The sequence below is a fragment of the Heterocephalus glaber genome, unplaced genomic scaffold (genome assembly GCF_053883595.1).
Source record: "Heterocephalus glaber isolate CG9 unplaced genomic scaffold, H.glaber_assembly_v1.0 deba00001606, whole genome shotgun sequence".
In the NCBI taxonomy this organism is placed as follows: domain Eukaryota; kingdom Metazoa; phylum Chordata; class Mammalia; order Rodentia; family Bathyergidae; genus Heterocephalus; species Heterocephalus glaber.
This window is the reverse complement of record NW_028258377.1, coordinates 2,467,552-2,485,141: the sequence shown is the minus strand read 5'-3', so window position 1 is coordinate 2,485,141 and position 17,590 is coordinate 2,467,552. Positions and strand designations below refer to the sequence as shown.

The window sequence follows — 17,590 nt, the reverse complement described above, 5'->3', positions numbered from 1 at the left end:
ATCTGTTTCCTTGATCATTATACTAAAATAACTCAAGTGTTTTGTTATATCATGTTTAAAATAATTTTGCTCTTGTCATAATAAAAATTACATCATTGAAATTTGAGTCAGATTGCATATTTTTATTGTTTATCTAAATTGGAAAAACAACTCAGAATTTGTTCATTAAGTGTAATAAACCATTACTAGTTATGAATCTTGGAAGAAAATATTAAATCCTGATACATTTTTTCCAAAACTTCAAAAATTAGAAAAAACTATAGTTAAATTTTTAAAATGTATGCCTTTTATTGTATGAAAATTATATCTATTTACAAAGACTTTGGATGGGTTGAAGGGAGGGAAGGAAAAGGGGGAAAAAATAAGAATCTAAATATATTATGTAAAGGTACAAACCTCCAATGATGAATGTCATTATATTGTACCTAAAATGTACCAATAAAATTTAAAAAAGAAAATTATATCTAATAAGCTTGATTATAGTCAATGAGATACACAAGAATGTGATGGATATAATACCAGTGAGCTCTTAAAAATGACTGAAGTGGTAAATTTTATGTTATACTTTACCACAATAAAGAATTACGAGGTACATTTTTTAAGTATTACAATATTTAATTAAAAATTTCAAAGATGGGCTGGAGATTTAGCTCAGTGGTGCCACACCTGCCTGGCAAGCACAAGGACCCGAGTTCGATCCCTGGTACCAAAAAAAAAAAAAAAATTTTTTTCAAACATGGAGTTGGAAATGATAGTACAATTATTTCTTCTATACTCATCATGCATTCTGCAGATTTAACCATTATTAAAGCAAATATGTCTAAATTATGGTAATGTTTATGTATGTGAACATATACTAGAGCAAGTGAAGTTGATAATTATATTTAATCATGATCATTAATGTTTATTACTATCTTTATTATACTTAAATCAATAATTGAATAATAGCATCTTTTATTCAACTAATGCTCAATTTTGTCTTTTATCCCAGTTAAGATCAATCAAGAAATAATGTCTTGGGCCAGGGATTTAGCTCAGTGACACCACGCCTGCCTTACAAGCACAAGGTCGTGAATTCGATCCCCGGTACCAAGAAAAAGCAAAAGAAATAATGTCTTGAGACTATTAAAAGAGAAGAAAATAAGGGAAGAGGGATGGGCAAGGCACATAATAGAGTGTGGAAGTGATGATCAGAAATGCCATATGCATGCATAAATATGTCACAATGAAACCTACCACTCTGTACAACCAACATCCACTTAAAAAGATAGAGAAAATCTCTTATTATGTCCTTTAAGATTCATTTCATCTAAAACAGTGCTATAGTTTGGATCTGGAATGTCCCATGTATGCCTTTGGTCCCCAGCTCAGTGCAGCTAGAATGTGATGAAAACTTTAAAAGGTAGGACCTATGGGAGCTCTTTAGGTCATTGAGGCACGCTCCCAAGGGGATTGTGGGATCCAGGACCTCTTCTAGCTCTTTCTTACTTTCTAGCCATGAGGTGAGCAGCTTTCTCTGCCATGCACTTAATGTCTCACAAGCGGTGTGGCCAACTGACCATGGACTGAAGCCTCCACAGCTGTTAACCCATGTAAACTATTTCTGTTTATAAGTTGATTATCTCAGGTGTTTATAACAGTAATGGAAATCAGACTAAGTTGATTGTTAATAAAATTATTGTTAATGGGCAGCTATGTTTATGGTTTGTTCTTAGGAATAACTTGTCTGATTAGACTTTTGAATTCTTCTGGTGAGGAAGCCCAGTCAGGACTTACAGTCTTGCTTTGTGAGATTCTCACAGCAGTGTACCTTAGTCTCTTCATCCATGGCCTGGCAACACATTCTAGTAATGAACTGTTTCGGATTGTGGCCCATCCTTTAAATGAAAAAATGTGGTCCGCTGTATTTGGTGGAGGTGCACATATTCCCGGCAAAGAACAGACACATTCAAAAGCTTTACCTGGTAAGTTTTAAATTTTCTTTTCTTACTTTTAGGCAGATGCTTAATTTATTCTGTTTGTTCATATGAATGGTAACTTTATCAAATGTAATCAAATTTTAATTTAGTTAGAGAAAAAGCTCTTACCAAAGACCATTTTCTTAAAGCATGATCTAGAGAAAATGAAGTATTAAAGTTTCTGGTACAGTTTTCAATATTTAAGATATTCCTGTACCAGTGACTGGAACTAACTAATGCTATTTTATTAAATATTTTACTCTTGAACCTTTCATTTGTTTTAAAATGCACTGTAACATTGGTTTTGTTCTATCCCAAATACAGACTCTCTCTTCTTTCTTTGGCAGGAAGGCACTTTGCTATACCTAGCCCACACCAGGTAGTGGTATTCTCCATGGAATGTGTGGGCTTTTCCAAAGCTCTTTCAGCCATCAGTTCTCATAGCCCTCCCAGTCTTGCAGGCAAGATAATAGCTTTAGAAATAGACTTTTGCAGCTCAGCTTGCTTTGGGTTGTTTGGGAGGGATTAGTGTATATGGAACAGTTTTGATTGGTATTTATGGAAAATTGAAAGTTTCCTTTTATCAAGTCATATTTCTGATTTAAATTATTAGCATTTTAAAAAGTTATTTCTGCTCTTTTATTCTGCTTTTGAACTTTTCATTTTGGATATTTTCTGTCCTTTAGATTTTAACATTTTTAAGTATGTAAAAATAAAACAATGTCCATGCTTAATCATAGAAGATCAGACTGACTTGAAATGACTGAAAAAAGCATTTCAAATGAGGCTGCTTTATGATTTGCATATTATGACTCTGGCTGTTGGTAATTTTGGATTTCTAAGTGTTTGTTACCACAAAAAGCAAATACTTAAAAAAATTATATCCTCTTTTCATTTCTAATTTACAAATATACTATGTTTATTTAAAGATTGAAGTAGCAAATTTTCTTGACATAAAAAGAATCTTCATGATGCTTTCTGCCTTTCTATTTTTGTTATTAATCCATATGTAACAATTTTGTTTTTTCAATTTTGAAGATTATAGGTAGAAGATTTAGGAATTGATATATAGTACCGAAAAGCCTGTTTCATTCTATACTGATGTTGAATAAATACAAAATGTTTAAATCCTTTTCAAAAATGAAACCCTGTGCATACATTTCAGAGAGAAGTACAGCAAGTTATTTATTGCCTTATGAATTTTAATTCACTTTATACTATCTACATTCATCATACACATGATGGGGACTTGGATATTTATGTACTGGAAGGTCATAATAGTAGGCAGGGGATGAAGATAAAAGCTTGAATTTGGCTTCATCATTTAGGAAAAAACTCATTGCATAAATCTACATGATGACTTTAAATGAAATTGTATTCAAAGAAAGTTAGAAAAATAGTTATCTTATTAAAATGTTTTTAAAAATTAATAGCATTGTTGTCATGCATTGTGCTTCCCAAAAGAGCAGTTTCTTGGGCCAGGATTGAGCTCAGTGGTGCCACCACCTGCCTCACAAGTGTTAGGTCCCAGGTTCAGTCTCCAGTACCAAAAAAAAAAAGCAGTTTCTTAGAAACTATGGCCCAATATGATCACAGGGCAAAAATCCTGGTGGCTGAGTTTCCACCTCACCCTCTTCATTGAAATTGTTTTTCTGTTAGCGAGCACTCTAATCTAATCCAGCTCCCTCCCTCCCACCAAGAAAATCAGGCAAGCAGTCTATCATATTTAATATTTATAATAAAGTAAACTCAATGTACAACTTTGAGCCAAAGTCACCCAATTTTTTTGTAAAGAGACCTTTCAGTCACATCTATTCAGTTCTGCCTTGATAGCATAAAAGCAACTACAGACAGTACATAAACAGGTTAGTACACCTGTGTGGCAGTAAGACATTTATACAACTAAGTTATACTTTAATAGCCCCTGCTTTACAAGCTGAAGCAATTTGTCATTGCTTCGTTTGGAATAGAATATTTGCCTTCCCAGTTAAAGGAATTTCAGGGTTTGTTTGTTTGTTTGTTTGTTTTCTTTTTTGGTACCGGTGATCAAAGGAATTTCAGTTTTTAAGAACTAAAATTAGGGCCCAAGATTTAGCTCAGTGGTTCCACTGCTTGCCTTGCAAGTGCAAGGTCCCGAGTTCAATCCCTGATACCAAAAAAAAGAGAAAGAACTAAAATTATCGTTTTTAAGCATGGCATTAATGTCACATTGAGTCTTTTATAAATACTTGATCTAATTAAAAATTGGTACCATGAAATAGGACAAGTAGTTGCAGAGGGATAATTTGTGGTCTTCCTTGCTGTGGCCCCTAACTTCCTTGAAGATTGGGGGCTAATTCAGTTTTGTCTCCTCTAAGCTACTATAAATGTGTACGACTAACTTGGCTTCTCCTCAAACCTCATGCTACCTTACCTGGCGTGTACTGTATCTACCTAGCACACTTTGCTTACTACTCTGGTCCATGCCCTTTATGCTAAGTCAGACTCATTTTCTTTATGACTTTCTTCCTTAAGAACAAATTTTAGATGCAAATTTACCTTGCCAAACTTACCTTTTTTCATTAAGATCTTAAATATTTTAATTTTCACCACATCCTTTTCTGGTTTTTAAAGTTATTTCCTCTATTTTACTTTGTTCATCATTTAAAAAGAAAAAGAAAAGAAAAAAACTGCTTGTGATTTGCCTTGGACCTCATACCAGAATTAAAGAAATACTTCAAAGTCCAAGGGTAGTGAGATTTTTAGGTCTGTTAACGTGAATTAATTTGGGCTGTTTTTAATGTTCTGAGAAAAATCATTTAAGAATAATTTTGTTAATATTAAAAAAGGATAGATTCTTGCTAAGGAAATGTCCACCTATGTGTAAAAAAATAAAAAATGCGTACTTCTTAAACAGCCATCAGGTGTCAGTTCCAACCATTTCTTCTGAGCACAGATGTATCTTAAAGTCCTGATTGATCCTTGTTTAACCAGTCAGATTTATTGGTTGTTTTTGGGAAAAAATGCCATTCATAGTTACTAATGAGTCAGGTGATCAAAAATTACCTGTTTGTATGTGTTTAACTTCTTGAATATGGGACATGATAACCAAATAATGAAGAATATTTTAAACATGTTTACTTAGTAGCGTGCTGGATGTAGTCACATTCAGACTGTAGGGTGCTGGCTCATCCGTCTTTAAGAATCCTGAAACTATTCTGAATAAAACCAGTCATACAAGTAGCTAGCTGTAGGAACAAAGAAAATTTGAATGATTATCAGTTTGTAACAACATCAACAAAACATGTATACTCACTAAATGATGAAGCCAAAGGCTCGCTGGCTGGTTAGCAAAGCTAATCTAGTTTGAAAAGAAGCACAGAGATAGAAAAAGAGAAGGAGACCGGGGATTTAGCTCAGTGGTTCCGCTGCCTGCCTCGCAAGCACAAAGGACCCAAGTTCGATCCCCAGAACCAAAAAAAAAAGAAAAAGAAGGAGGGAGTGAAGGAAGAGCGGACAGAGAAAGAAAACAGTAAATAGTGAAGGCAGTAGTGGTAATTAGAAGCAGCAGTCTTATGAAGCAGATACATTGAAAATGAGACAGAAAATTTGAGGACCAAAAATCCACCAAGAGAAAGATTAGCATTGGTGGTTTTCAACTTGAAATTCTGAGATCTGTTTTTGAAGGCACTATTACTATCTGCATGCACACTTTGCATGTATGGATTGCGACAAAATATTATCACAATATTCCAAGAGTCTAACTGCATTAGATAATATTCAGTTGTGGACCAAGGGAATGACGTGATGTATTTTAGAAAAATTGATCTTAGGGGCCAGGGATTTAGGTTAGTGGTGGTGCTGCCTACCTTGTAAGTGCAAGGTCCTGAGTTCAGTTCCCAGTAAGAAAAAAAGAAAAGTTGATCTTAATTCAGTCAAAATAAATATATAGTTTTTAATTTTTAGCTTTCAAATTGAGCCAGATAAAAGCTGACAATCTAGAATATTTCATTTTCCTGACCGCCTAATCAATAACAAAATATTATATATTTAAGATGAAGTATTTGTTTAGAAGTCTTAAACATCTGATTTCTCAAAAGTGTTTTCAGAAGCTTGGTACTAAAAAAAGAATTTGAAAGTTAGCATTTGTTTTTCTTATTCTTGTATAGTCTTAATTTTCTTTGTAGCAATGCTCTTATGAACTAAATTATATTTTTCTCTACATCCCTGTTACATATCTAATGTATTAACTTTTGTTAACATAATATTTAAATACAACTTAACCTTTGTTTAAAAAACAGTAGATGATTTTTCACTAGACTGTAGTTTGGTAGGTAAAAATTCCTAACAAAAATGCTAGTGTACATATCATAGTAATTTAATTTTCAGTCAAATTTAGTTTTCTTTGTGAATTCTACATCACATATTAATGAAGAATTACATTTTTCTAATCTCACCAAGCTGTAGTACAGCTGTACATTCACAGAGTTTTGAATTACTTTGTTATGGTTAGTTTTTAAACTAGACAATCAGCTAAGCAGTAGCAGTTTTAAAAAATTATTTTTTGTTCTGCTAACATTTAGAAATCCATACTTTTGCTTCATAGTGCATATTGTAAAACACAAGATCTTTTCTTTTAAGAATTTGTATTGCTTTTTTTTATTATTTTTTTTTTGGTGCTGGCGATTGAACTCAGGTCCTTGCACCTGCACAGCAGGCGGCGAAACCACTGAGCTAAATCCTCGGCCCCTGTATTGCATTTTTTGAGAAAATTTGCCATTATAAGAACTATGAAATTTCTATCTGTATCTTAATGAATTTATAGTAATGACTTCTTTACTCCAAATTGGGGGATAAAATATAAAATGAGTATTTTATTTGTGGTAAACATGTCATTTTTATTACCGTAATACTGCTTAATGATAGATACTTTAAAGACACACCAGATGGGATTGAAATAAAGTGAGTGTTTAAATTGTTAAAAATTTATTATAATAAAAGACAGATTGCTATTAAACCTCATCAAAATACTCCCCCTTGACCCAAACACACATATCCCATTGTTTTTCCCACTTTCTGAAGCAGTTCTGGCAGTCCTCTTTTGTGAGTGTCTTTAGTTGTGCTGTCTTGGCTATTTCAGTGTCCCAAATTGACTGAAAACATTTACCTTGTATGAGCATTTGGCTTTGGCAAAGAGCCTGAAGTCTCATGGTACCAGATTGCATGAATAAGGTGGACAAGGACACACTGTAATGTTTTTATTTAACAGAAATTGCTATAAAAGCTTGATCAAAGAGGGGAGATAATAAATATAGTGAGTGTTTAAATTTAAAAACTTATTAGACTAAGACCCATTGCTTTTAATCTCCAAAATACTCCTTCTTACTTCAAACACACTTATCTGGCAATGTATCTTTTATTGTAATAAGTTCTTTTTTCTTAATTTAAACATTCACTATTTCTTACAAATCACCCCTTGTATTTTTGACATTTTATTATGCTTAATACAAATCAGAAAATACAGACATTTTGTATTGTAAAACTTCTGTAAAAATTCGGCATTGGATATTTAGTGATTATCTCAGGTTGTTGCCATCATTCCTTTAGTAAATATGTAAAACAGCAAGATTTCTTGACCAGTAAAGGTAAGACTTAAGGATATTTAAAACATACAAGAAAATCAGCTATTTATAATTGAACATGCCAAATAATTTAACTGGTGATTTACAATAAAAAACTTTTAAAAATCTGCTGAACTTGAAAATAATTTTTCCTGGAGAAAGGAATATAGTTTTGTTAGTTGGCTATATAAAATAAATTTTAATTAAAAATTTAAATGAGTTCTTTTCATTTTTTAAATGACTAGGGAAGGAGAATTCCTATAATACAGGCAGACAAAGCATAGAACATGAGAGAAATCCCCAAGAAATGTACATATTATATATAAATTTTTACAGATAATTTTATTTTACTCCTAAAGCCTGATGATAAAGCAAGAAACCAACTTTATAAGAATCATCTCATCAATTTAACCTAGACTCCTTCATTCAGTATTCTACATACCTTAATCAACCCTGTTTTCTAATATTTTTGTCAGTCTCAAATCCTACAGCAAAGTGACTTAAATATATTTCCTTAGTTCTGGTATATGTGTGTTACATGCATGCATAGTGCTGGTACTCAAACTCAACTCTTTGTACATGCTAGGCAAGCACACTACCAGAGAGCTACACTTCCTGCCCCAATTTTTAAGTTATATATGTCCTTTATTCTGAGTTTTTAGTTATAATTAAGAAAACTACATAATATAAATTTTATCATGTAAACACCCTTTAAGTGTATAGTTCATTGATGTGCATATTCACATTGCTATGAACATCTCCAGAACATTTTGATCTTGCAGATCTGAAACTATACCTATCAAACTTAACTGTCCTTTTTCCCTTTCCCACAATGCCTGTAATTTCCTTTCTAGTTTCTGTTCCTTGGAATGTGATTACTTTAAATGACTCATCTAATTGTAATTATACACCATTTGTCTTTTTGTGACCAGACCAGTGTATTTCAATTAAAATAATATCCTCAAGGTTTGTCCATGTTGTAGCATGTGACAGAATTTCTTTTCTATTTAAGGCTGAATAATACTCTACTATATAGATATGCTTCATTCAAATTTTAATAAATTTCTTAGGTTTGATTTGTTGAAATCTTATAGACAGAACCTTACATTTGCCAGGATTAAAAAGCAAATAATACTTCAGGGCAGTGATCAGGCCTATTAATAAGACAAGCTAGTTCTAATCTCCTTATCTGAAGTACCTTCATGATAAAGGAAAATGAATACATACCTCTTAAAAGACTGAGGACTTAGACTAAATTGTCTTGCTGAAAGCAAGAAGCAGATTTGAGATCTATTTTATCTTAAACTCACAGAACTCTTTATCTTTTCCATATCTGTATTTTGGAATATAAAATGTTTTTAAACCATTGGTTAAATAATTTACTTAACTTCTCTCCCCCTACATTTTGAGACTAAATTTGAAGGTCCAGGATGATATGCCTCATGAAATGTCATGCACTGTGGCATATTCACTAGGAGGAAGCCTGTAGATAAAGAGAGTTTTAGATTAAGAATGAGATTGGAGAATGATATGGTTCTTCTGATTAAGTACACTTTGTAAAGAAATGATGTTTAAATCTGTGTTCAGAATATTAATTTCATTGTGTGTGATTCAGAATTAAACTGAAAAAATAAATGTTAATAAGCTCCTGATGTTGTAATTTAAGTCACAGTATGTATGTGAGGTAACAAATACAAGATAATATCCTCAAGGTATGTCCATGTGGTAGTATGTAAAAAAATTTTTTTCCTTCTTAGAGCTGAATAATATTTTACAAATGCATATGCTCCATTCATATTTTCAGGAAATTGCCAGGAAGATCAGAAATGTGAGTCCAGCCTGCCCAACTTAGCAAGACCTTGTCCTAAAATAAAAGAAAAAGGGGTAGAGATGTAGCTCAATGGTAGAGATTTTTCCTAATGGACAAGAAGCCCTAGGTTCAGCCCCCAGTACCATGGTGGGAGGAAAGCAATGTTATTTTTCCTGTTCTTTAGTACTTACCATTTCTTAGTTGTAGCCGCATGACTGTTTCTATTTTTCTTTTTTAGTCCTTTTGGAGTTACTTTTATAATTCTAAGAAAACCACAGTGCAGGATGTGCTGAGGGTGAGGAGAAAATTCTTAAGGGGAAGAAAGTGTATTTGTACCATGTATTATCTTGGCATAGAAGCCTACTCTTTTGGAAGTACTTACTCTATGGGTCAAAGCAATGAAGAAATATATTTTTAAAATTTATATTCAGACATGATTCTGTCTGATGTTTTTCTCCATGCATGCCTTAGTTTTTCTTTGGCCATTTACTAGTCTCCTCATGACCCTTATAATTTATAAGCTCTACATCTAGGTTCTCTTTTAGTTTTAGAATTTATGTTAATGTATGCAATACAAGGTATATTGTAAACTCAATTATTGTTTGTCAAATGTTATTAGGAATAAAGGAAAAGTATCCATTTAAGCTGATAATTCTTTTAAAAAGATTAATAATTATACCACTACTTAATATTCTTAGAATATTGATATTTTGTCTCTTCTGTCTTCCAAAATAACCAATTATATTAAATTATATTGTGTGTGCAGTCATTGTCTACAAGCTGAGTAGCTACGAATAGTAAAACAAAATTGTATTATAGCACAAATATTTGAATCCCTTTGGAAGGTAAGTGAGCTCTGTTAGAATCGTTGAAGGAGAATATTGGTGTGCCTTAATTTGAATTATTAACCTCTCTACTAGATCATTCCTGTCTACCAGATAATTGATTCTGTATTGGTGATTTGCTTTTTAGGACCTATTGATTTAAAAAAAATTTTATAAAAAAAAATTTCCTAACAAAATAATAAGAAAATAACATTAGTCAATACATACATTTGTATCATTATCTTCAAAGTAGTTGAAGATATAAATATTGTAATATGCATGCTAAGTAATTTCATTTATACTAGTAATTTCTCTTGGTTCATTGAAAAGAACATCACTCTATTTCTTTTTTCTAAGAGAATTTTTTTGGTCTCTGAGTAACTGTTGGTTAAAAATTTGCATGAAATTTTTTTTCCATTAAGTTTATTGGTACATTTTAGGTATAAAATATACTTACATTCATCATTGAGATCTTGTACCTTTACATGATGTATCTTGGTTCTTATTTTTTTCCTCTTCCCCCACCCTCCCTTCACCCCCTCCACCCTTACCTATTTGCAAAGACTTTGTTTCCATTTTTTTTCCGTATGTCATATTTTTTCTTTTCCCTTCTTTCCTTTCCCCTACCCCTCCCACTTCTGATGCTCCTTTAGATCTTTTCTTCCTATTACACAATATCAATTGTACATTTTTTAAATCACAATATCAAAATCTAGAAGACATTACCACAGATTTTACAGAATTTAAAAGGATATAGAAAGAATATTACAAAAATCTTTTTTGAAATAAATGACAACTTCAAAGAAGTGCCTTGGAAGACAAATTAATGAGACTGACTCTGGAGGAAATATAAAATTTGAATAGTGCCTATTAAAGTATATTCCTAGCTTGAAAACCTACCTATATGACAACAACAGGCTCATATACATTTTAACTGATGAATTAGTTCAAACATTTAAAGCAGAAAAAAGGAACACTTCTCCCTTCATTTTAGGAACTCAACATTGTGCTAATCCTAAAACTGGATAAAGAAAATAGAAGAAAAAAATATGAACATAGATAGAAATTTGTTTAACAAAACAAAACTATTAGAAGTCAGATCTGGCAGTATGTAGAAAGTGGTTTTATTATAGGGATGTCAGTGTTGGTTCAGCATTGGAAGATCCACCACTAGAAGTCATCATTTTAACAGAGGAAAGGAAAAAGCCATATGATCCTATCAGTAGTTGCAGAAAAAGTATTGGACTAAATTCCACAGCTGTTCATGGTAAAAGCTATCAGGAGACTAGAAGTAGAACAGAACCTTCTCAACGAATAAGACATGTACTCCACGCTTCCAGCAAAAATGCCTTACACGAATGGAAAAGATACAATGCTTTCTTCCTAATGTGGGGAACAAGGGCACGTATGCCCACTCTTCATCTGTCCATTAAACTTTCAAACATAGGCCCAAACCAAAATAGCCTGGGAATAAAAAGAAACAATTATCATAGGATTGGCAAGGTAGAAGCAAAATCTTTATATGTAGACTAAATGATCATCTACAGAGAAAATACTAAGAAATCTCTAAAGAGCCCCTAGAACTTGTATTTGAATTTAGCAGGATTAGAAAACACAAGGTATATATAAAAATTCAGGTCTGTGTATACTTGCCTTAAATGAAGAATTGGATATTGAATTGTAAAAGTTATGTAGGGAGTACAAAAGACCTAGAAAAGTAAAAAGAGAAAAAAAAAGTGTTGGAAGACATTTATTACCTAATTTAAAGACTTCTTCTAAAGCTACAGTAATCAAAGCAGTGTTGGTATAAGGAAAGACATATAGATCATTGTAATAAAACAGAGAATCTAGAAATAGAACAACACATATATGGTTCACTGAGTTTTCTTTTCTTTTTCTTTTTTTTTTTTTTTTGTACTGGTGATTGAACTCAGGCCCTTGTGCTTGCAAGGCAGGCTGCAGAACCACTGAGCTAAATCCCTGGCCCTGCTCCACTGAGTTTTGAAAGATTATTTGACATTAACATTTTATAGAACATAAACTCAACTTAAGAGCAGAGGAAAAGATAGTGTTTTCAGCAAATGGTACTAGAATGCCTGTTACCCGTATGTAAGAAATTAATCTCAACTCTATTTCCATACATAAAAATAACTTGAAAGTATCTATGAACCTAAATATGAAAGACTAAAACTATAAAACTTTAATAAAAAATTATAAGGGAAAATGTTCATGAATTTAGAGTGGGCAAGAATTTCCTAGAATACAAAAATCATGATGTAAAAGAAAAAAATTGATGCTTATCAAAATTTAGAGCTTTAAATGACATCGTTAAGAAAATGAAAAGTAGTCCTTAAACAGACCATTCTTATAATACATGTAACCTGTGGCCAGAATATATAAAGAACTCTTACAGCTTATTATTAGACAACCCAATTAAAAAGTAGACACAAGAAGATGATAAATAGCCAGTACAGCACAAGGAAAGATGTGCAACACTAGAATCAGAAAAATACTAATCAGTACAATAACAAGATCATATTATACACTCATTAGGGAGATGAAGTTAAAAGTTTTAAAAGAACAGATGACAGCTTAGATGTGAACCAGTTAGAACTTTGGAATACTGCTAATGTGAATGTAAAATGATAAAACCATTTTGGAAAACAATATAGAAATTTCTTGTATTACTGTTAAGAACCAACAGTTATGTTCTTCAGTTTTTACTTAGGAATGAAAACACATGTTCACAATAGATTTGTACATACAAGTTGACTATCCCTTCCTTATCTGAAATTCTTGGGACCAGAAGTGTTTCAGATTTTGGTTTGAAATCCACTTGATCTGCAAAGAGGATAGCTACTCCTGCTTTTTTTCAGGTTCCTGTCTTACGGAGTATTGTTTTCCACCCTTTAAATTTCAGTCTATGAGTATCTTTTTGAATTAAGTGTGTTTCTTGTATTCAGCATATTGTTGAATCTTGCTTCTTGACCCATTCTGCCAGTCTATTTCTTTTGATTGGTGAATTGAGACCATTAACATTGGTGGTTATAACTGATATGTATTGACTTATCCTTGTCATGACTTTTTCTTTTTGTTGGATTCTCCCCCTTTGCATTTAATTTCTTGTCACGCCTGACGGATTCATTCTGCTGGGCTTCCTGGGGTTGTGATCCTTGTTGTCTTTTCCTAGGATATTGTCTAAAATTTTTTGGAGTGCTGGTTTGGTATTCATGAAGTTCCTAAGGTACTCTTTGTCATGAAAGTATCTTATTTCTTCAACAATTTGAAAGATAGTTTTGCAGGGTACATCAATCTGGGTTGGAGGCTGTTTTCCTTTAGGGCTTGAAATATGTCACTACAAGCCCGTCTTGGCTTGAGGGTTTGAGTTGAGAAGTGTGCTGTGATTCTGATGGGCTTTCCTTTGTATGTGATTTGTTTCTTTACTCTAACTTCTTGTAGAATTTTGTTCTTCTGTTGAGTTTCTGAAATCTAAACTATTACATACCTCTGTATAGATTTTTTTTGATTGAGGCTAGTTGGAGTCCTATGTGCCTCACTTATCTGTATGTCAAGTTCTTATTCCCTGCTTGGGAAGTTTTCTGCCATCACTTCTGTGAACAGTTTTGTTTTGGTTTTTTTTTGTTTGTTTTGTTTTGGTACCAGGGATCAAACTCAGGTCCTTGCGCTTGTGCAGCAGGTAGCAAAACCACTGAACTAAATCCCCGGCCCTGTGAACAGTTTTCTTACGTCATCTGCACTCTCTCCTGTTTCTTCATTGACTCCGATCAGTTGTATGTTATTCTTCTTTGCATCGTCTAGCAGCTGCGGGATTGATTTCTTGTGGTCCCTTATAATTTTAAAGCAATTTTTCTTTTCCTGGTCAGTAATTGCAATCTTATCTTCTACATCTGAATTCTGTCCTCACATTGGCTCATTCTGCTGTGTAAGCTTTCAGTGGAGTTTTTAATCTCCTAGAAATCTGTTTGCATCTGTCTTATGGATTCCATTTGTTTCCTATGTTGGGATTCCATCATGTTCCTCAGCTCCTCTAGTTTTTTTTATGTGTCCTCTGTAGATTTATTAATCATGTCTTGCACTATGCGCACAATCTCTGCTGTTATCTGAAAAATTATTTCTGATTTCATTTTCTCCAGATCCTCTTGTTGCCAGTTCAGGGAGTCCAGGTGGTTGAGTATCAGAGTTTTCCCTCTCGCTTCCCTTTTGGGTTGCTGTAGGTGATCTGGAAGTCTGCTTTTGAGGCTTGTTTACATGTCTTCTCATTTTGACGGCGGGAGGGCGGGGGAGGGGTTCCTGGTGCCCATGTGGTTCACCTTCTCTGCACTGGGAGCAGTGCTATGGTGGCCCAGAAGCCTCCTCTTGGGCGCTGAGCGCGGCTCACCTCCTCTGCGCTGGGAGTGGTGCTATGGTGGCCCGCTGCATGAATTTTTTTTAAATGTTTATATTTTTAGTACTCTAGAGTAAAATGACTTAAGAGATTACTAATTGTCTAAGTGTCCAGAAAGTAGAATAAAAATTCCATTCTCTTTTTTTCCTTTTTCATTTCATTGACTAGAAAATTCCATCTCTGAGCTGTTCCCAAAATATTAAGTCAATCCAATTAAGTAGCCATAGCAATTGAATTTTGAAATACTTTGTAATGAAAAATGTAGTTTTGAGGCAGGCAGCAGAACCACTAAGCTAAATCCCTATGAAAAATATAGTTTAATGTGTGACTATAAGGCCAAGTGATTAATGAAGAATCTCCAAAGTGAGTTGTTGCCTTTAACCTTAATATTCCATAATATTCCTTTTTTTTTTTTTTCTGGTACTGTGTATCAAACTCAGGACCTTGCTCTTGTGAGGCAGGTGCAGCTCCACTGAGCGAAATCCCTGGCCCACCATAATATTCTTTAAAAAGCAAAAAATAAAATAGGGGTTGAGAGTATAGCTTAGTGATACAGCTAGTACTTAGCATGTGTGAGGCCCTAGGTTCAGTCCCCAGCAGTTCCCTATCTCCAAAAATACCACAAGGTAGAAGGATGTAGGAAATTTCCTATATGTTCTTAGCTAAATTGTGAAGTACATGCAGACATTATAGCCTATTACCTTTCATGTACAGTAGATAAATCAACATTCAGAAAGTGATAGACAAATTGTGATAAAAGTAGAATTCGATATGCAAGGTAATTTTTTTTGTCACTTTTCCTAATCTATTTTCTTCTGTATACTTCCTAATCCTATCTTTTTTTTTGGTACCAGGGATCAAACTCAGGTCCTTGCACCTTTGAGACAGGTGGTGTAACCACTGAGCTAAATCCCTAGCCCTCCCTGTCTTGGTTTTTTGTAAATAATTATTTATAGTTAATCCTAGTTCCTATATAAAGTAAGGTGAAATAAATATAATGAAAATGGTATTTACTTTAATAATACTTTATTTTCTTCTTAGTTCCTTCACTAATTGAAGAAGGAGAAAAACAGAACAAACGTTTTAGGTCATCAGAAATACCAGGCAGAGGATCTGTCCCACTGACTTCTTTACCACGAATGAGCCAGGAGTCACTGACAGTCAAAGAGAAGTTCATACCACCTGAGCTCAGTATTTGGGACTATTTCATAGCCAAGGTAATGAAAGTGTTACTGAAATCAGTATTTACATGGTCAAATAGAAATGAAGGTGTTTAAAGTGAGTGTACTTGTTGGTGTTTCCAAGTATTTTCCCATTCTGGTTTAGAAAAGTTTTATTTGCATGAGTTGTTAAATAAGATAAAAGAATACTTCGTTAAATGTTTAGTGTTAATGTACTTGATAGTGGTTACGGAATCACAACCACCAGAAATCGAAGTGCCCTGATCATCTGTCATTCATATCCACTCTGGGGGGAGTGCTGGGGATCGAACCTAGGACCTTCAAATGCTAGGCAAGCACTGTGAGCCACATCCTCATGACCTCATTCTGTTTCAACACTAAGGGCAGTGTCCTCCATTGTTTTAATAGACACACATTCAGTTGCCAGTGTTTAGATAAACATACTCCCTCAACAATAGTGTTCATGGGCTGGGGATTTAGCTCAGTGACACGAGCCTGGCCCTCAAGTGCAAGGTCCTGAGTTCAGTCCCCAGTTCTAGAAAAAAAAAACATGGTTCAAACTTAATTTCCACAGCATATTAAATGTGAGTAATTGCATAAAACACAAGCGAGCCAGCAGCTCTTCATTTATCACTATGAAAATAACATGCACCTCATAATCAGCACCTAGTCAGGTCAGTTCTTTCAAGTCTGTCTGTGATTGATCACTTAGCACTTGTTACTCAATTCATACAGCACAGCATGTAGTTGTTTTACTTGTCTCCCATGATACATGTACTATTTTATAAAATGAGATAATCAAAAGAGGGAATTAGGGGTGGAGATTTAGCTCAGTGGTGCCACCGCCTGCCTTGCAAGTGCAAGGTCCCAAGTTTGATCCCCGGTAACAGAAAAAAGAGGGAATTGGCCAACTAAGATGAAAGTTAAAAAAAAAACAAAAACGCAAATACTAGAGTGAAATTCAAAAATTAAATGAAGTTAGAAAAAATACCAAATGTATGTTGACATTGGTGTCAAAAGATTCTAGATACATAAACAGTGGAATTCAGTGAAAGTAAACTTGGCAACATAAATATAGAAAACAGGAAATTATGAAGATGCTCCAGAGATAGTGACCTTGTAAAAAAATTTACATAAAGTAGATTCATAGCATTAAAACTGCAAAGAATAAAATGCTAGACACTGATAACTTAGAAATAGGACAAGTTTGTTAAAGCATAGAAAAGATGCTTGCTTCATATCCTGAGTTATAGTTAGAAGAAGGCAAACACTTGTCAACAGCAAGAGAGTTGTTTTGACAAATATTTTTAAAGTTTAGAGAACATTTGTAGCTTTTTACCATTGACTATTAGACTATTTTTACCATTTACTAGACTGTTAGACTATTTTACCATTTTTACCATTTTACCAGTGACTATTAGAATTGTTTTGTGTGATTTCTACTTGTATATTCATTTTTATAGTCCTAATGTAAGGTCTATATCTGTATATTTATGTTTTCGTGTGATCAGCCAGATCTCTCACATCAATTTCTAGATGTTTTCTGTACTGCCTTGCATTAATGAGCATATGTGTATTCTCTGATGACACCATCCCCCAGGACTGTTATGCTATGGCTTTTTTTTTTCATGTCCTAGATCAGTGATGGCCAACCTTTTAAAGCTTTCAGTGCTAACAAACAGCCCAATGTGGCCCGTAGTGCCATAGGTTTTCCACAACTGTCCTAGGTGTTTCAGGAATTGAAGAGAATTTGTGTTTCTTTGTTCCTCATTGTCTCTACAAAATCATTCAACAAATATGTACTAGGCACTT

The 17,590-nt window shown here is 33.6% G+C and overlaps 1 protein-coding gene across 7 annotated transcripts in view; it reads left to right on the top strand.

Moving 5' to 3' along the window:
• Positions 1–17,590, top strand: part of Dmxl1 (Dmx like 1) — a 172,223-nt gene that overhangs the window by 102,151 nt on the left and 52,482 nt on the right. For 5 of the 7 annotated variants that reach the window (XR_015444714.1, XM_021238196.2, XM_021238183.2 and 2 more), the window contains 3 exons: positions 1,716–1,964; positions 2,306–2,419; positions 15,639–15,814. Coding sequence is in view for 6 of the 7 variants with exons in the window: in XM_021238196.2 (XP_021093855.2) it covers positions 1,716–1,964; positions 2,306–2,419; positions 15,639–15,814 (539 nt within the window). In the remaining variant the exon portion in view is untranslated. The remainder of the gene's footprint in view (positions 1–1,715; positions 1,965–2,305; positions 2,420–15,638; positions 15,815–17,590) is intronic. The other 2 variants (XM_004836161.4, XM_004836160.4) reach the window with 1 other exon arrangement.